At 41.8% G+C, this 19077-nt stretch overlaps 1 protein-coding gene across 2 annotated transcripts in view; it reads right to left on the bottom strand.

The window, feature by feature from the left end:
* Nucleotides 1–5381: 5381 nt before the first annotated feature.
* Nucleotides 5382–19077, bottom strand: part of LOC120736838 (cadherin-3-like) — a 29683-nt gene continuing 15987 nt past the window's right edge. The window contains exons 3-9 of one of the 2 annotated variants that reach the window (XM_040037171.1): nucleotides 8334–8476; nucleotides 7783–7874; nucleotides 7506–7638; nucleotides 6995–7222; nucleotides 6760–6890; nucleotides 6352–6495; nucleotides 5382–5823 (exon numbers count right to left, since the gene is read on the bottom strand). In XM_040037171.1, coding sequence (XP_039893105.1) covers nucleotides 5632–5823; nucleotides 6352–6495; nucleotides 6760–6890; nucleotides 6995–7222; nucleotides 7506–7638; nucleotides 7783–7874; nucleotides 8334–8476 — 1063 coding nt within the window. In that variant the 3' untranslated portion in view covers nucleotides 5382–5631. Of the gene's footprint in view, nucleotides 5824–6351; nucleotides 6496–6759; nucleotides 6891–6994; nucleotides 7223–7505; nucleotides 7643–7782; nucleotides 7875–8333; nucleotides 8477–19077 lie in introns of both variants that reach the window. The other variant, XM_040037172.1, reaches the window with a different exon arrangement.

Below are 19077 nucleotides of genomic sequence, written 5' to 3' on the forward strand. Positions count from 1 at the left end.
AGCTGTTTGTGGAGGTAAAATAAGTCCGCACATGACCCCAATTACGCTCAGCCATAGTTGTGAGTAGTGATGCGCGAATCATGAACGAATCGTTCAGTACTCGAGAATCACTTTACTGACTCATGAATCATGATTCACAAGCCTGGGACAGTGGCGCGGCTGCCCCTCTGTTGGTCTTCCTTGGTCTCTTGTGTTCTGGGGGCCTCTGGATGTCTGGAGTTTTGATCTCCTCCATACCTGCTTCATGCCCTGGAGGACGGGGCTGTGGCCCCCCCACACCCTCTAGCAGATCATTACATGAAGGAACCTTTTAAAAAAACAAGCGCGTCCATGCTCACAGGTGTACACACAGGTGATCACACCCACAAACTACACCCTTTTTGGCTCCTACCTCAAAGCACACTGTGTTCTGTTGATCTTATGTGCTGCACAATAATGTTTAATATTTAGTATTTACTGTCATATTCCCATATATCATTGTGATGTTGTTTATTCTATTACTCTTGTTCTCTTCTGCTTGTTTTCTTTTTTCTTTCTCAGCAGGTGATCCAGGTGATCAATAGATGCATTTTTTTTCTTTTTTTTTTTCCTGCTCATTCTGTTGGTTTTTGTCTTTTGCCCTTCTCCCCCGTCCCTCTTCTCAGCTGTTTCTCTTTCCCTCTTTCTTTCTCCCCTTCTTTCCCCCAGTCAAGTCTGTCCCGTATTCAGTAAGTGAAAATAAAATAAACAATAAAAGGTGAATCAAATGGACCATTACGGCAAGGCTGGGATGGTCAATTTGGTAAAGTAAATCCGTTGGGCATCTTTCTTTGCCTTTAGACAATAATTCTGATGCAAAAGAGCCAAACGGGACAGGCAAAAAAAAAAAAAAAAAAGATTCACAAGCCCAACTGACTCACTGACTCATCCCTGTTGCTGTTAGCAGCAATGTATCTAGCTTATAATTAAAATTGCCGAGAAAAACACAACATTACAGCAGAGAGACTGGATGTGATGTCAGAACCCTCTAAATCTTGTAATTTACAGATGGTAAATGGCCTGTATTTGTACAGCGCTTTACTAGTCCCTAAGGACCCCAAAGCACTTTACACATCCAGTCATCCACCCATTCACACACTGGTGATGGCAAGCTACATTGTAGCCACAGCCACCCTGGGGCGCACTGACAGAGATATTTAATTCCAATGATTTGACTGCATCATTGTGTCTTTGAGTTATGACCCAAACTCTCTATCGACTTTGTGAGAAAAATTCATGTGTGCCCAGGTGTATGATGTGGCTCTTTGCGGTGACACAGTAAAAATTGTGGCTCCTTGTCTGTGACTGGTTGGCTGCCCCAGCCCTGGCCCTTCATGTATTTCAGTAATGTCTTTTTCTCCCGTCTCCTCCTCTCGTTTACATGCTTTGCCCTTGTGACCCATTCCTTCTGTCATGTGTGTTTTCCCCCCCAGCCATCATGTTCTGTTTGTGCTTAGTTATGTCCATGTCTCATCTCCAGTCCCCTTTTCCCTCTGTATGTATTCACAGTGTACGTGTTCCTCGTCGGTTCGTCATGCTAAGTCTGCGTGTCTTATTCCGTCATGTGTCATGTATCACTCCAAATCTCACTGACTTTAACTAATAATAACTGTTTGCTGAGTGTTATGTCTAAAAGGCATTGCACAATCGCCTCTAGTAGAGGATCAGGTTTGTTTTCCACTGATAATGGATTTTAACATGACTGACCAATGATTGTGGAGCACGTCCATGTAGGATCTTATAAATACAACGAGCAAACTTAAATGTTTTAAAATGTTCAAAACTTAATATATTATATTTCTGAAGTATGACGGAAGGAACTCTAGGCCTCGACTTTTATGGAGCATGTGAAGTTTGGGGCAGAGTGGACAAAGAAAAGTTTCTCAGCAGGTTCAACAGGTTGCTACAACACAGGCCGATGGAGTATTGCACTCACTCATCCAAACTGGCAAACATGTAACATACACTCTAAGACTGATCCTGCTTTTTACTCCTTTGCTATGATTTAATTTGATATTATGTAGCCTTGGAGACAGTTTGCATAGATTAGAATGTTAGATTCCTGTGATGTCATCAATGCCCGATGTTTTGTTTTAATGTCTTGTGATAGTTCTAAGTGCAGACAAAGTCAGAATTCAAGTGAGTTTAGTCCAATTTTGATCCAGTTTCTGACATGTGGTCAAAATCTTGGCCGACCTTTACCACACCACGTGCTGTGGGTGTGCGTAAATATCTAGGTGAGTAAAGTCTCCTTTACCTGTTAAATTCAATTTGTTTTGTCTCTCTGTAGAGGACTTTGAAGAAGACATTAAGCCAGACAATATTGTGTTTGACACATCGCCTGATCATCCAGCATTTCTATGTGTCAAATTCATCGATTTTGGTGTTGGAGTCCCTTTTAGACCAGAAGCAGTCACACGAAGAAATGGTAGGTTGTCAGCCTCACTGTTTAAATGTCCTTTCCTGCCCACACGCTTAGTGTCCACATGAATTCCTTACCATGAATAATTACTTTCTGGATTTTAGGGACCAAATCAGCCGCTGTAAACTGGCAGGACTTTAATGCCACCACAGCAGATTGCGTCACAGTTTTGCAGCTGGGTGCGGTGATGGTTTGGCTGGTACGTCACATCATCCCTGATGACAACAACACATCTGAGATGCACACTGACATTTCAGAGGGTAGAAACCTCAGGACTCCCTACAGTTTCTGCAGAGCTCCAAAACCACCGCTTGTCATGGTCCTGGGTCATTTTGACCCAGCGTTTTGTGTTTCCTTGAAGTTCATTTTTGTGCCTTGTGTTTATTCTGATTTTGTACTAGTTTAGGGTTGAACCTGAAGTTTGGTGTATATTCAGCCCTACCTGTGTCTGTCCTTGGTGCTCTGTTCGTGTCCCCGTGTTGTGTTGTAAATCAGTCTGTGTGTTTCCTGCTTTACTTTGAAGGCTCGTGTTCTGGATTTCCTGTTCTATTCTGAAGGTCTGTGTTTGTTGTCATTGTGTTCAGCTTGTGTCCTCCAGTCATCATGTGTATTCAGATCAGCTGTTCTTCCCTCCTATGTGCGATTACCCGATTACCTTGTGTGTGTATATATAGTGGGTGTCGGTCTGTGTTCGTTGTCGGCTTGTCTGTGTTTCTTGGTATCCTGTTCCTTAGTCTGCGGCTCTCTGCCCCACACCCCTTTTGTATGTTCTCAGGTTTGTCATTTAGTTCTCCCAGTTTAGGTTTCTTCAGTTGTTTTCTCATGCTTCGTTGTCTGTTCTGCCACTGTCACCTGTAAATAAACCCTCACTCATATCATCAGTCGGCTGCCTGCATTTTGGGTCCTCCTTTTCCTCCAACACCACACGGCTCACCCCGCCAGCCGTGACACCTCTGCCACAAACAGAAAGATCAAAAATGTGCGCTGCGAGCTTCATGGCATGGATTTCTACAGCCAAGCAAATCTATATGTATGTGGCCAAGAACCTCGTGTCAGTTAGGTCAGCTAGTGGGAGGGCAGAGAGGGCAGCCTTTACATTATTTTATTGTGGAGTGACAGGAAGTGCCTATGAGCTTCTAATCAGGCAGAAGTATTGACAGAAAATATATCAAAGGAAATACATTGATGAAAATCAAGGAAGAGAAATATTTATGTGATGTTCCATTTTCCTGAGAGCTGATTGGCTGTGATGACTCCTTCAAGTACTACATGCTACTTTGTCCTGCTAGTTAAGCCTGCTGTCTGTTCTCAGGCCTCCTCCTGTTTCACTGCCATATATGTCTGTGAAGGTTCTCAGTCATCCAGGTCATCGTAGTCAAAGGAGCTTGCAAAGAAAAGCGTCTGGACTTCTTTAAGTTGCTTGAAGACGTTTCACCTCTCATCCGAGAAGCTTCTTCAGTTCTAAGGTCAAATGGTGGAGAGTCCCAGATATAAACCTAGTGGGAGTATCCCCCCACAGAGGGACAAAAGGACCCCCTGATGATCCTCTAATCGCCTGAGCCAAGGTGTGAAACTGGGTGTGGGTCACAATCAGCCAGAGTTTCGGGTATGTTCATTGTGAAACCTGGCCCCACCTTATCATGCGAATTCCTGAGGTCAGATGGCCCAGGATGTGAGTGGGCGTTAAGGCGTCTGGGAAGGGATCTCAAAACTGGATTATAGATGGCAGAGAGTTGGTGTCGTAAACCCCCGCCTCTGTTCAAAGATGGTTGCTCACAGTGGACATAGATGCTTCTTTCACTCCTCTTTCAAACCATCTGTCCTCTCTGTCCAAAATGTGAACATTGGCATCCTCGAAAGAGTGACCTTTATCCTTAAGATGCAGATGGACAGCTGAGTCTTGTCCTGTGGAGGTGGCTCTTCTGTGTTGTGCCATGCACTTGTGAAGTGGCTGTTTGGTCTCTCCAATGTAGAGGTCTGGGCATTCCTCGCTGCACTGTACAGCATACACCACATTGTTAAGTCTGTGTTTTGGCGTTTTGTCTTTCAGGTGAACCAGTTTTTGTCTGAGCGTGTTGCTGGGTCTGAAATGCACCGGGATGTCATGCTTGGAGAAAACTCTCCTGAGTTTCTCTGATACACCGGCTACATAGGGGATGACAATGTTGTTGCGTCTGTCCTTCTTATCCTCCCTCGCTGGTGTCTGGTCACGCTCAGACAGAAACTGGTTCACCCGAAAGACAAAACGCCAAGACACAAACTTAACAATGTGGTGTATGCTGTACAGTGCAGCGAGGAATGCTCAGACCTCTACATTGGAGAGACCAAACAGCCACTTCACAAGCGCATGGCACAACACAGAAGAGCCACCTCCACAGGACAAGACTCAGCAGTCCATCTGCATCTTAAGGATAAAGGACACTCTTTCGAGGATGCCAATGTTCACATTTTGGACAGAGAGGACAGATGGTTTGAAAGAGGAGTGAAAGAAGCCATCTATGTCCACTGTGAGCGACCATCTTTGAACAGAGGCGGTGGTTTACGACACCAACTCTCTGCCATCTATAATCCAGTTTTGAGATCCCTTCCCAGACGCCTTAACGCCCACTCACATCCTGGGCCATCTGACCTCAGGAATTCGCATGATAAGGTGGGGCCAGGTTTCACAATGAACTCACCCGAAACTCTGGCTGATTGGGACCCACACCCAGTTTCACACCTTGGCTCAGGCGATTAGAGGATCATCAGGGGGTCCTTTTGTCCCTCTGTGGGGGGTTACTCCCACTAGGTTTATATCTGGGACTCTCCACCATTTGACCTTAGAACTGAAGAAGCTTCTCGGATGAGAGGTGAAACGTCTTCAAGCAACTTAAAGAAGTCCAGACGCTTTTCTTTGCAAGCTCCTTTGACTACGATGACCTGGATGACTGAGAACCTTCACAGACAATAAAAACTACAAAAAACCCAAAATGAAAAAAGCATACAGAGCCTAATGCATTCATAACACAACAAAAACTCATCCTTTGGCTTCTGATCAGTGGGCGATAACTACTAACGGGATTGCAGTGAGAAGGCAAACCACAATGCACATATATATCTATAAAAACAAAATGTGTAGTTGAAAGCCCCTTTCTGGCTTGCTTTTACAAATTAAACATGCAGCCATGTGATATGGTATGATTACAGCATGATTACAGCATGATTACGGCCAGTTTCTTAAAGCGAGGGCCCCACTCATTGAGGCAGTCATAGTTCTGGTCTCCACTGCTTGAAGAGTTCAAAGAGGAGAGACTTCCTGCATCAGAACCACCTCCCTCATAGTCAAACACCAGCAGGGAGTCATAAGGGGGTGCTGTTGGGTCGTTGTCTGCAGCCTTCAGATTCTGTTGGAGGAAATTTTACACAACTTACTTCAATTACCTCACATTGAGCACAATAATGTAACAGAATAATAAACGTGACCATTATCAAAGCACAGACATGATGTACTCTTAGCCAAAACATCCATCTTCTGCCACTTATCTGGGAGCAAGTTAAACAACTCCCTCTTTTTCTTCTCTTAAAAACTAAATAAATTAAGATTCCCGTCACCATGACTGGAGCCAAAGTAATGCCATGCAGCTTAAGTATGTCTAAGATTTTAGAGCAGGTCACCTACCAATCGGAAGGTTGGTACACTGCAGACCAAATATCCTTGAGCAAGATACTAACATGTGTGATAACATTAGACAAAAAGCAATGAAAATGTATGCACTCCCTTCAAATGACATAAGTGCTTCCATGAGGCAGTAAGAGCTGCTTAGGTTCCCATTTTCTGTAATACTGTGGTCAATGTTATCAAATGATGCACTGAATTCACACCTCAGTACCACATTTCATTAAGTTTTAAGGAGCTTTAGAATCTCACTCACATCTTCAATGAAGTTGCCAATCTCCTCGGGGTTGGCAGGCCGTGGCCGGTACTGAGGAGCAGGCATGAAGTTTGGCACCACTTCATTCCTTAACACATCGGGGCGGTTGTCCAGGCCACGGTGGAGAACACCCAGGTCATAGTCCTGAAAGAAGGTGATTTAATGATGCATTATTACATGGAATATTTTTGCTGTACTTCTGCAATCCACTCTCTTCATCCACTTAGCCCATTGTCTACTCAAACTTTTCTATCAGTAAAAAGCCTGGGTCAAATCACTGAAATGGAACAAATTTGATCAGCCTTTTTAAACATTTCATCTCAAAAAGAAAATCTCAGGTTTTCTGTTCCTGAGACTTGTGTGTGTGCAGCTTTGATTAATGTGTAATCAGAATGAGTGACCCTTTACCTGATCATCCTCGCCACCTCCTTCTTCATCATAGTAATAGACGTTGTCTCTGACACCATCATCCAGCAGGAGTGGCTCCTTTTTCTCCCTTTTCCTCTGTTTTGTAAACAGCAGCACTAGCAGCAACAGCGCTGAACACAGAGCACAACGTTTAGCACACAGTAACCAACCAAATCCTACTTAGCTGGGAAAGGAAAGAGATGCACCGTCCTGAGACTACAGATGTGTGACTCACCGAGCAGCAGGATGGCTCCAAGTATTCCAAGGATAAGGGGCAGGTTGCTGGCAGCTGCACCATAGCGTCCTGGACCTGAGCATGCAGTGAAGTCTGTGCCCCTGCAGTCACACACTTTAGCTGTGATGATGTTGTCCTGCCCCAAGCCATGTTTGTCTGCCACTGTCAGTATAACACTGTACTCTCCACTGGGGAGCTCAGCGGCTAAATTCAAGATGATGCCCGTTTCTGAAATAAGACAGCAGATATTTTACTTAATAATTCTGTGTTCATGGATTTGCTTTGTCTCACTTTCACAAAGCTTTACCACCTCTTCAAAGCCATGTTGCACCAATTACTCTAATGTCAATGTTCAGTGGTGAACACTGAATCATGTCCGACCTAAACAATCCTGACATTTGCAAATCACATGTTAGCAGGAAAAATACATATTTTGGTTTCTGAACCAAAATATTTAAAAGTCTGGCCATCTTATCAGTTTATACTTGTCACATGTTAGCAGTGTACATACTGGTGTCGTTCATCCTAGCGGTCCAGTTGGTCTTTGACATGCCCTGTAAAGACACCGAGTAGGGAGCTCCAAATTCTGGTCCGTCTTTATCTGTTACTGACAGCAGCTGAGGAGCTGGATCCTTGTTGCACACCTGAGGAAACAAAGTCACAGTGAAGCTTTTCTTCATGCTGATGACCATCCTGTAGTTGGAAATCTTACAAACACACCCATCCTGCACCACAATTAGACAAGTTCAACACAAAACGACTCTTGAGCTATTGGAAATAAGACACACCGTGATTTCACGCTCTTCAATAAATGGAGCATTGTCATTGACATCTTCCAGCTGAATGATCAGAGTACCAGTTCCTGTAGCCGGGACAGCATCTGGTAACAGAACAAACATCAGGAGAACAACATTTATTACAACGATATTTCACTTTATTGAAGAAACCCAAGTTCATAGTAATGCACACAGACTTTCCTCTAGACCTCTGATCCTCATAACTGGCACTTGGCTTTTAAAACAAAGATTTGAGGGCTAAAACTAATGGCTAAGATCAAATTAATTACTGAATTACTAATTATTAAATTTTTCAAATTAAGGGTTGCAATGTTATTAGTTGGGAATGTCCCAGGAAAGGCCGTTTGTGCTGGAATTTGAAAAAAGATTCCATCATTCAGTGATCAGTCTGTGCAACATAGGATTTCTTGTCCTGCAACTTTATCGGGACATTATACAGGCTAGTCCAACTTATCCAATTAAACAAGTGTTCCTCCATAACTTTTCAGAAATGGGAATTTTATTAAACGTTATAAATTGTAATAGTCTTAACTGCCACCTACCATTATCATAGGCACCAATGGTTGCAGTGTATCTGTCGTTTGTGACAAAGATACCCTCTCTGTCCATGGACGCTCTCACTTTAATAAGACCTGTGTCCTTGTCCACGTTCAGCCAGCCTGCTGGGTCAGTCAATATTTTGTACCTGTACAAGACAGTCACAGAAAAGATGGCAATACTGTGCAGGCAGGATGATTACAATTAGCATGTTTCACAATATGGCACAGTGTGTTATTCGATTTTGGACATCCTCTACTTTCTCCTCAGGCTAAATACACGGTGACACCTTAGCGAGAATTAAACACATTAACCGTTACAGGATTCTTGCATCATTTAAAAATACTGGTGGCCAATAGTACCATCCATCAGCCTCCTATATGGTATGAATTTGAATGTCCTAAGTTGCCTCATTCTTAGGTTATCAGATTCACAAACTTTGGTGTCCATGTAATCTAGTAGGGTGGTGACAATACCTCATGAGCTTTTTACAACTAAGGGTTTAAAAAAAAAATGCTTTAAGACCTTAACATTACAAATTAAGACAATGTCAATATAATTAACTGTATTTGGGTCTTTTAAGGGCCTAATATACCATTATGGTAGACAGATGTTTAGTGTTTTATAGCTATAGACAGTATTCTGTAATTTTATCTGCCCAACATAAGGACAGTGAATGAATTTCGACCATCAGACAGAACAAAGAATCTAAATACTCGACATTTATCTGTGAGATTTAACCATTTAGGGTTTCATCCACAAATTTAATCCACTCTATCGAAGGCCTGTTGTCAGCAATACAGACTTGTAATTCTTTTTTAATCTCTTGTACCACAGATTCATTGTTAAGAATACCAGTATTTAATTTCCACAATGATTTCTTATTCTGATTATATAAGTGAATAGTCAAGTGTATGGCGCTGTGATCCGACAGATCAGCTATACCGATATTACACTCTATGACTCTATGTTTATCGCTTCTATTTATCAAAAAGAAATCTATCCTTGAGTGTACCTTATGGGCTACTGAAAAATGTGTATAGTCCTTCTCCAGAGGGTGTAATTCTCTCCATACATCGCAAAGATCCACTTCCTTTATAAGTAAATTAAGAGCCTTGGGTTTATTATTTTTGCGTCTTTTTAAGCTTGTAGTATCTTTAGTATGATTTAATACACAGTTCCAGTCACCCCCACATATCAGAGTCCCTTCACTAAAACTAATAATTTTTTCAGATAGTTTTTGATAGAATTTTGGGTTGCCCTCTGGAGGGGCATATACAGCTCGAGGGGCTTAAGAAGCTGTCTGCCTTATATGACATCATACTGTATGCCTGAGTGAGAGTTCAACCTCCAAACTGAACCCAGTGTGTTACTCGCAGAATCACAGATTTACTCACATTTACTGATTGTTCTGTAGGGTCTTTACAATTTTCAGCCCCTTCAGGTGACTTAACAGGAGAGGAATGGGATGGGATTTGTAGGCAGCAGTGGTCAGTAACAAGCTCCCCCTCGTGGAGGGAATTCAGCTGGAAGAATGTATTTCGTTATTTTATTACCCCAGCCCAAAAATCCAATTATTCTCAGAATACAACATGCTGGAGGCATTGTGGACATGCAACAGCAAATCATTTTCACATTTTTTGGGAATGTCCCCGTGTGGTTCCATTTTGGAAGGAAATACATAAGGTCATGGAAACAATCTTTCAAAAGAAAATACAATTTCATTTTGCATTATTGTACCTAGGCAACCTAGAGAGTCTTAATCTATGCAAACCGGATAAGTATTTGTTCAGTGTGCTGTCGGTAGCTTGCAAAAAGGCCATAACTCGCCTTTGGATTAAAGAGGATATTCCTACCATAGATGAATGGATTGATGTGATATATAATATTTTTGTTATGGAAAGAATAACTTTTAGGCTAAAATGCCAGGCGGACGCATTTGATGAATATTGGTTGAAATGGTTGAAATATGTACAAAATGGGAGGCCCGATTTTGTATAATGTCATTGTATTTCTTGGTTTGTTTATTCTTGTGTTTTGTTTGGTCTTGTTTTGGTCCGTTTGTCTCTTCTGTTGTTGTTCGGTTTGGTTTTGCTTTCCCCCTCACGGTGATTAAATTGAATTTGTTGTATATGTTGTATAAATAAGAAAACTAATAAAACATAAATTAAAAAAAAAAAAAAAAAAGAAGTGTGTGTTTCTGTCGTCATTATTTTACGCATCGGGAGTGAGAACGGGTTGATTTCACTCACATGTGCTGTACCAGTGTACCTGCACATGTGATGTGACAATAAGTGATTTGATTTGAGAGTTCAAACTCACTGCTGTAATAACTTATAATGATTAATATAATAACTAGAATATTGGCCACATATATTTACACTGACTTTAGTCTCATGAATAACATTAACTAATTGTTCAGGGCCCTAGAGTGCGACCAACGGTTCCGGTAACAAACAAAAAAAATCTCTGCAACTCTCCGTGTGGTCAACAACAGACACACATTATGCCCCTATCGTGGACTAAACCAATCAGAGATAGTCAGGGGCGGGACCTCTCTGATTGGCCGTGGTCCAGTTGAAAGTGCAGGTGGAAGAGAGAGGTGAGTAGCTTGAATAAAGCGATATTAATTCATTAACGGATTCCACACAAAGACCTAAACGCAGAGCGGACCCGACACATCAGAATCAGCTTTGTCTTTCTCGGCTTTCTCACCCGACGGCCCGAACACGGACACGCTGTCGGGGCTTAGCGATTCTTCGGGTCCGCTCTGTGATGCAGCCATAAAAACCATGAAAAAATGTTGCCGTAATATGAAGCGATAGACTTTTTCATATCGTCATCCATATGTGTCGTTATATCGAACAGCCCTATTTTGAACTCTCCTCGTCCTTTGAGTGCGCAGTTGCCTTTGTTATATAGCAAAGTATTTAAAATGAATAAATAAATATCCCGTTCATTTCAATACGCATGATCTGAGCATGCGCGGAATGACACGGAGCTATTCTTTGATCCTTTGATCTTCTCAAAGGGGAGACTGTGACGTGACGGTCGACGTCACCATCTCTGCCACATGAGTCCATAAATAGAGGTGCTTTAACACAGTTTACCTTGGTGCTTTTCAGACATGGCCCTGCAGCAGTTCCAAAGTGAGTCAATGGAGAGAATAGCTCAGCGTTTAGAGCTTCTCATAGAGCAAAATAGAAGGCTTAATGCTAGGATGGACAACATTCAAAGGGAGTTGAATGAACTAAATGAAGAGACTGAGAATGTGAGGCATGAGAAAGTACCACAGAGTGCTGTTGCCAACTTCGTGCGTTTCGTAGGTCTAGGTCTAGGTCTAGGTCTTGCCATAACGGGCACTATTCTCGGTGCAGTTTGGGGCAAGTTGTCTCATTAACATGCCATGATCCTGGGCCATGTTGGCCCAGTATTCTTAGTTTCTTGTATTTTGTTCCTTATTTAGGCCATGTTTCCTGAGTTGCCCTGTTGTGTTGTTCCCTAAGTGTTTTCCCTTCATGACTCTTACCCCCTGTGTGCCCCTCTGTGTATTTATGAGCCCTCGTCTCTCTTTGTGTTTATTCCATGTTTCCCCTGCCCATTATGTCTATGTTCTCCCTGTGCTCTCTCTCTCTCTCCTCCTGTCTGAACCCCCGTGTACTTCCTGTTTTACTTTGTGACTCTCGCGCCCGTATACGTCATGTTATGTTCACCCCGCCCTGTCTCGTTATGGTTATCTGTGTCAGCTGTGTCCCCGTGTGTTCCCACTTCCCTCGTTAACCCTCTGTGTATTTATGTGCATGTCTCCCCCAGTCCAGTGTTGCGTCGTCAATGTCTCCTCCCCGAACCTGTGTGGCTTTCTGTTCCCTCGGTCTTCTGTTAATATTTCCGCTTTGGTTCTGTTTCATTACAACTCCTGCAATAAAGCAGTCTTTTGAGTTCAGTTCCTGTCTCCGTGAGTTTTGCGTTTGGGTCCTCTTCTGCCTCCACACAGCCAGTTCATGACAGTACGACGCAACCAGTAATGGACCCAGCAACTCACAACCCCTCCGCTGAGCTCCGGGAGGATTTAATTTATACAGTGGAGTATCACTGTCAGGAGTGGGTGGCGCTGCCAGGGGACGAATACCGGGAGATCGTAGCCGTTCGTCTACAGCGGATGGTGTCCGGACTCCCGTGGCTATTCGGCGCGCTACGCCCCCGCATCCAGGACTTCCTCGTCTCCACTGTAGGCATCCGCCCGGAGCAGCTGCTCCGGTATGAAGAGTCGGAGGATGTTCAGCCCGGTCCGCTGACGGATTCGCGGCCTGGCTTGTCTCCTTCCCCTTCCCGGAGAAAACGGCTTTCACGCCGTCGGCGTTCCCGAGCAGCGGAGCAGTTTTCATCCCTGGGTGAGAGTGACTGTGCGTCACACACTCAGCCCAAGTTTTCTGGACCCGGACTTCATGACTTAGCTACACAAGCCAGCAAGTACCAACGACCGGATTTGGTGTGTGGTAGTAACAGGTAAATGAACTTCTTTTTTAAATTATTTGAATATATATGAGTGCCTATGTATAAATACACAAACAATACACATATGCTTTCAATTGTGTAATTTAAGTGATCTAGTAGCTCTGCTTTGGAAGTTCAGTTCATGCTAGAAATGTGTTTTGGAGTTTGTACGTGTTTTGTCTCTAGGGGCCACCGCATATATTTATATATAAACATATATAAATAAAACCACTTTTTTTTTACATTAGTAATTCGTTTTGTGCATAATTTTATATTATTGTTAATAATAAATTAATTAAAGCAACAAAACAACCTGAAGAGCCGGTTCGGAGCCGAAAGAGCCGGCTCTTTTTAGTGAGCCGAACCGAAAGAACCGGATCTCTAAAAAGAGCCAGAAATCCCATCACTAAAAGAAAATACAATTTCATTTTGCATTATTGTACCTAGGCAACCTAGAGAGTCTTAATCTATGCAAACCGGATAAGTATTTGTTCAGTGTGCTGTCGGTAGCTTGCAAAAAGGCCATAACTCGCCTTTGGATTAAAGAGGATATTCCTACCATAGATGAATGGATTGATGTGATATATAATATTTTTGTTATGGAAAGAATAACTTTTAGGCTAAAATGCCAGGCGGACTCATTTGAAGAATATTGGTTGAAATGGTTGAAATATGTACAAAATGGGAGGCCCGACTTTGTATAATGTCATTGTATTTCTTGGTTTGTTTATTCTTGTGTTTTGTTTGGTCTTGTTTTGGTCCGTTTGTCTCTTATGTTGTTGTTTGGTTTGGTTTTGCTTTCCCCCTCACGGTGATTAAATTGAATTTGTTGTATATGTTGTATAAATAAGAAAACTAATAAAACATGAATTTAAAAAAAAAAAAAAAAGAAGTGTGTGTTTCTGTCGTCATTATTTTACGCGTCGGGAGTGAGAACGGGTTGATTTCACTCACATGTGCTGTACCAGTGTACCTGCACATGTGATGTGACAATAAGTGATTTGATTTGAGAGTTCAAACTCACTGCTGTAATAACTTATAATGATTAATATAATAACTAGAATATTGGCCACATATATTTACACTGACTTTAGTCTCATGAACAACATTAACTAATTGTTCAGGGCCCTAGAGTGCGACCAACGGTTCCGGTAACAAACAAAAAAAATCTCTGCAACTCTCCGTGTGGTCAACAACAGACACACATTATGCCCCTATCGTGGACTAAACCAATCAGAGATAGTCAGGGGCGGGACCTCTCTGATTGGCCGTGGTCCAGTTGAAAGTGCAGGTGGAAGAGAGAGGTGAGTAGCTTGAATAAAGCGATATTAATTCATTAACGGATTCCACACAAAGACCTAAACGCAGAGCGGACCCGACACATCAGAATCAGCTTTGTCTTTCTCGGCTTTCTCACCCGACGGCCTGAACACGGACACGCTGTCGGGGCTTAGCAATTCTTCGGGTCCGCTCTGTGATACAGCCATAAAAACCATGAAAAAATGTTGCCGTAATATGAAGCGATAGACTTTTTCATATCGTCATCCATATGTGTCGTTATATCGAACAGCCCTATTTTGAACTCTCCTCGTCCTTTGAGTGCGCAGTCGCCTTCGTTATATAGCAAGGTATTTAAAATGAATAAATAAATATCCCGTTCATTTCAATACGCATGATCTGAGCATGCGCGGAATGACACGGAGCTATTCTTTGATCCTTTGATCTTCTCAAAGGGGAGACTGTGACGTGACGGTCGACGTCACCATCTCTGCCACATGAGTCCATAAATAGAGGTGCTTTAACACAGTTTACCTTGGTGCTTTTCAGACATGGCCCTGCAGCAGTTCCAAAGTGAGTCAATGGAGAGAATAGCTCAGCGTTTAGAGCTTCTCATAGAGCAAAATAGAATGCTTAATGCTAGGATGGACAACATTCAAAGGGAGTTGAATAAACTAAATGAAGAGAGTGAGAATGTGAGGCATGAGAAAGTACCACAGAGTGCTGTTGCCAACCTCGTGCGTTTCGTAGGTCTAGGTCTAGGTCTTGCCATAACGGGCACTATTCTCGGTGCAGTTTGGGGCAAGTTGTCTCATCAACTTTGGGGCAAGTCGTCACATGTGACGTCGTCGTCACGTCGTCACAGCCTCGCTGCCCATGCCCTCCCAGGCTAAAACTCCGCTGTCAACATTATCGGAACCTGAGATCGCTGCGGCGGGTTTCTGGACCTCCTGAACCCCGAGCGCCAACTCCAGCTCCCGCTAGGATTGGCCTGGTGAACGCCAGATCACTTTTAAACAAAACTTTTATTCTTCGGGACTTCTTCAGTTCCCGTGATCTGGATTTTCTGTGTGTGACTGAGACATGGCTGAGTGTTGGTGAGTCCAGTGTTCTATCTGAACCACCATAACATCCTTTTTGTTTTTGTTTTCATCACCTGTTGAATTATACTGTGAGAAAATAAAGGATGGGTCAGAAATCATGGCAGTGAAAACAGATCTAAAGCCTCCTCATTAGGGATAGAGAATAACGGGCTCATTTTATAGTCTGTGTCATTATATTAGGTTCATTACTTAATGCAAGTCTGCAACTAAACGTGTGGGGAAATATTGTTTTTAAACTGCATTTGCACATTTTACATGTGCTGTCAAAGACTCACCATTCTCTATAGAAACAAGGCACGCAGTTGTTTTGGCCAATCAAACAAGATCATTTTTTTTTGTGTCTTTTGGCACAAAAAAGCCACAACTCACAATTTATGGCAACTGTGACCCAGAGTGAGAAGAAGCTATCATGCAAAGACTTTAAATACATCTGAGCATCACTGAGCATCGTTACTTGTTAAGAATTTTCTTGCTGTTTGCTTTGAAATATTTAGATTCAATGAAACCATTTATTGGAAGATCATTTTGCATGTACACATGATCTTCCAATGTAATTTTGTCATGAACATAAAACCATCCATCCGCTTATCCTTTTCAGGGATGCGGGGGGCGCTGGAGCCTATCCCAGCTGTGATAGGGCGAGAGGCGGGGTACACCCTGGACAGGTTGCCAGTCTGTCGCAGGGCCAACACACAGGGACAGACAACCATTCGCACTCACATTCACCCCCACATTCACACCTAGTGGCAATTTGGATTATCCAATTAACCTGTCCCCACAAGCTGCATGTCTTTGGATGGTGGGAGGAAGCTGGAGTACCCGGAGGGAACCCACGCAAACATGGGGAGAACATGCAAACTCCACACAGAAAGACCCGGCCTAATGGTGGAATTAAACTCAGGACCTTCTTGCTGTGCGGGAACAGTGCTAACCACCGTGCCACCGTGCTGCCTAATGAACATTGTGGGTTTTTGCTGTGTCAGTATGTGTGAGTGTCTTTATTTCAGGTAATAACAAGTATAACATATGGAGGACACAACGTATTGCAAATTCAAAATACAATGTAACGGCGTGTCAAATTAAACAGTTAAGATACATATCAACATTAAAAGGGGAGATAAGAAAAGGAAATAAAAAAATAAATTAAAGAAAATAATGAAAATTGAAAAAAATTGAAAAAGCGAGAGCTACAGTGACATTTAATAATTAAACAAGGACGTTAAACATATTACCAACATTTACAGTTTTTACAGCTTTCATGTTGCGAGAGGAGTAAATTGTATTCACATAGAGTCCAATTTCTTTCCAAAAAGTGAGAAAGTGAGGTTCCTTGCTTGAGAACTTACATTTATGGATGTGGTATTTGGCGAGGAGTAAAATCAGATTAATGAGGTAAAAAGCATTCGAGTCTTTTCGACTAAAGTCAGTGTAACCAAATAACACATTTTGGTAAAAAAGCACAAAATTTGATAAGATACTCTTAGAGATGAAACTAGCGATATCTTTCCACAAATTCACACCTTTACAAGAGGAGAAACAAACCTGACCTAAAGGAGCCTCTCAGGACAGGGCGGCACAAGAACAGGAGTGGGGAGGCAGTGGTATTTCTAAACAACATGGACAGACCAGACGGTATGGCATCAAAAACAATACAAAACTCCCTTGGGGATACTGGGATGTTATATCTGGATAGGAACTCTGAGTAACTGTATAACAAGCTTGCGGTATTGAATAGTTGACTCACCAGAAGAATACCATTATTAAACCAGTTTTCAAAGATCAGCGACTTATTCTTGTAATTAGTGTTACAGTTGTTCCAAATATAAAACCTTTGTGAAGAAAAGTTATGTTTATAGATTAAGGACTATGCCAAAAGAGCTTGTTGATGAAAGTTTGAGAGTTAATTGGGATTTTCTGAATATTGTACTTGCAGAGTAGCTGAGATGTTTTTTAATCCAATTTATTTCGAAAGTGTAATTTAGGGAGCTGAAATCTATAAAATCTAAGCCACCATTGTTATAATTGTTCATAACTACGGATTTTCAAATGTAGTGAATTTTGTTTTTCCACAGAAAAATAAATAATATTTTATCAACAGATTTGCATGCAGAGTTATTGACATGTAAAGATTGAGCAGCATAGGTCAGACGAGACAAACCCTCGGCTTTGGTGAGCAGTGTTCTACCCTTTAGGGACAAATCCCTTTGCAACCAATTGTTGAGAACATTTTGAGTTTTATTGATGATAGGGTTAAAGTTTAGAGCGTTCCTAGAATTCATATCCTTGGTAATAACGATTCCCAAATATGTTACACAACTTTTCACTGGGATACCGGAAACATAGGACATGGTACACTTGTTCACTGGTAGCAGTTCACACTTGTTGAACCTGCTGAGAAACTTTTCTTTGTCCACTCTGCCCCAAACTTCACATGCTCCATAAAAGTCGAGGCCTAGAGACCTCTGCATAGTTATTGCAATTAGCATTAGGTTATCAGTATCATCTGATATATATGACATTTATAGTACAGTACTCACACATGACATACGAGGGAATAAATATGAACTTTTTGACATAAATTTGATCATATGAAATTGGATTTTTCTTTTTTTTTTTTAATATGAAAAAACTTCCGTCATACTTCAGAAATATAATATATTAAGTTTTGAACATTTTAAAACATTTAAGTTTGCTCGTTGTATTTATAAGATCCTACATGGACGTGCTCCACAATCATTGGCCAGTCATGTTAAAATCCATTATCAGTGGAAAACAAACCTGATCCTCTACTAGAGGCGATTGTTGTTCTGACTGTTGTCAAATTTGTACATGTTTTGTTTTGTTTGGTTAGTGCACTGGCCCTTTAAGAGAAAGGCATGGTCCGTGTGCAGACAGGGGAAGTGTAAGAGGGACTCAGACAATCTACTGAATGTGATCTATGCTGTGATCTACACTGTGAAAGGCTGATAAAAAGCCATTCCCTGTGAGTATGCATTATTGTTTGGCACTTTATATTGATTAATAGCAGTTACTTAGATGCTGTATTACACATGCTAATTTATGGTTGTAGATAGTTGTTTTTGTGTTAGCATTAGCACTTGGTCACGCAGCTCCTCAAGTAATTATTTTAATTTGACAGTCATATACGCTGTATTTTGTTGTTACAGTTTCACACCTGCCATATAAAGCAAAGTCTAAACCTACTCTGGCGTCAGTGACTTTTGTGTAACTCCTGGATAGTAGAAAGTGGTTCTACGAGGCCAGTACAATTGTGCAATGCCTTTTAGACATAACACTCAGCAAACAGTTATTATTAGTTAAAGTCAGTGAGATTTGGAGTGATACATGACACATAACAGAATAAGACACGCAGACTTAGCATGACGAACCGACGAGGAACACGTACACTGTGAATACATACAGAGGGAAAAGGGGACTGGAGATGAGACATGGACATAACTAAGCACAAACAGAACATGATGGCTGGGGGGGAAAACACACGTGACAGAAGGGATGGGTCACTTAATGATTTAATTTTAGATAATAAACTTGACTGTTTATTTTTAACTGAAACATGGCTGGGTTCGGATGCACCAGTTGTTCTCACTGAGGCCTCCCCACCAAATTTTAATTTCTCTTTTTCTATTAGAAGTGGTAAGAGAGGTGGTGGGACTGCATCTTTAGCCAACAACACACTCACCTCCAAACAAATTTTATTTGATCATTTTACCACTTTTGAATTCCACGCTATTGTTTTCAGCAGCCCTTCAGTTTTATCTGTCACAATTTATAGACCACCTAAAGACAGTGCTGCTTTTATCAAGGAATTCTCAGAATTTTTAACAAACATACATTCAAAATATAATATGATCAT

Source organism: Simochromis diagramma, unplaced genomic scaffold, assembly GCF_900408965.1.
Source record: "Simochromis diagramma unplaced genomic scaffold, fSimDia1.1 OVJJ01000197.1, whole genome shotgun sequence".
Taxonomy (NCBI): Eukaryota; Metazoa; Chordata; class Actinopteri; order Cichliformes; family Cichlidae; genus Simochromis; species Simochromis diagramma.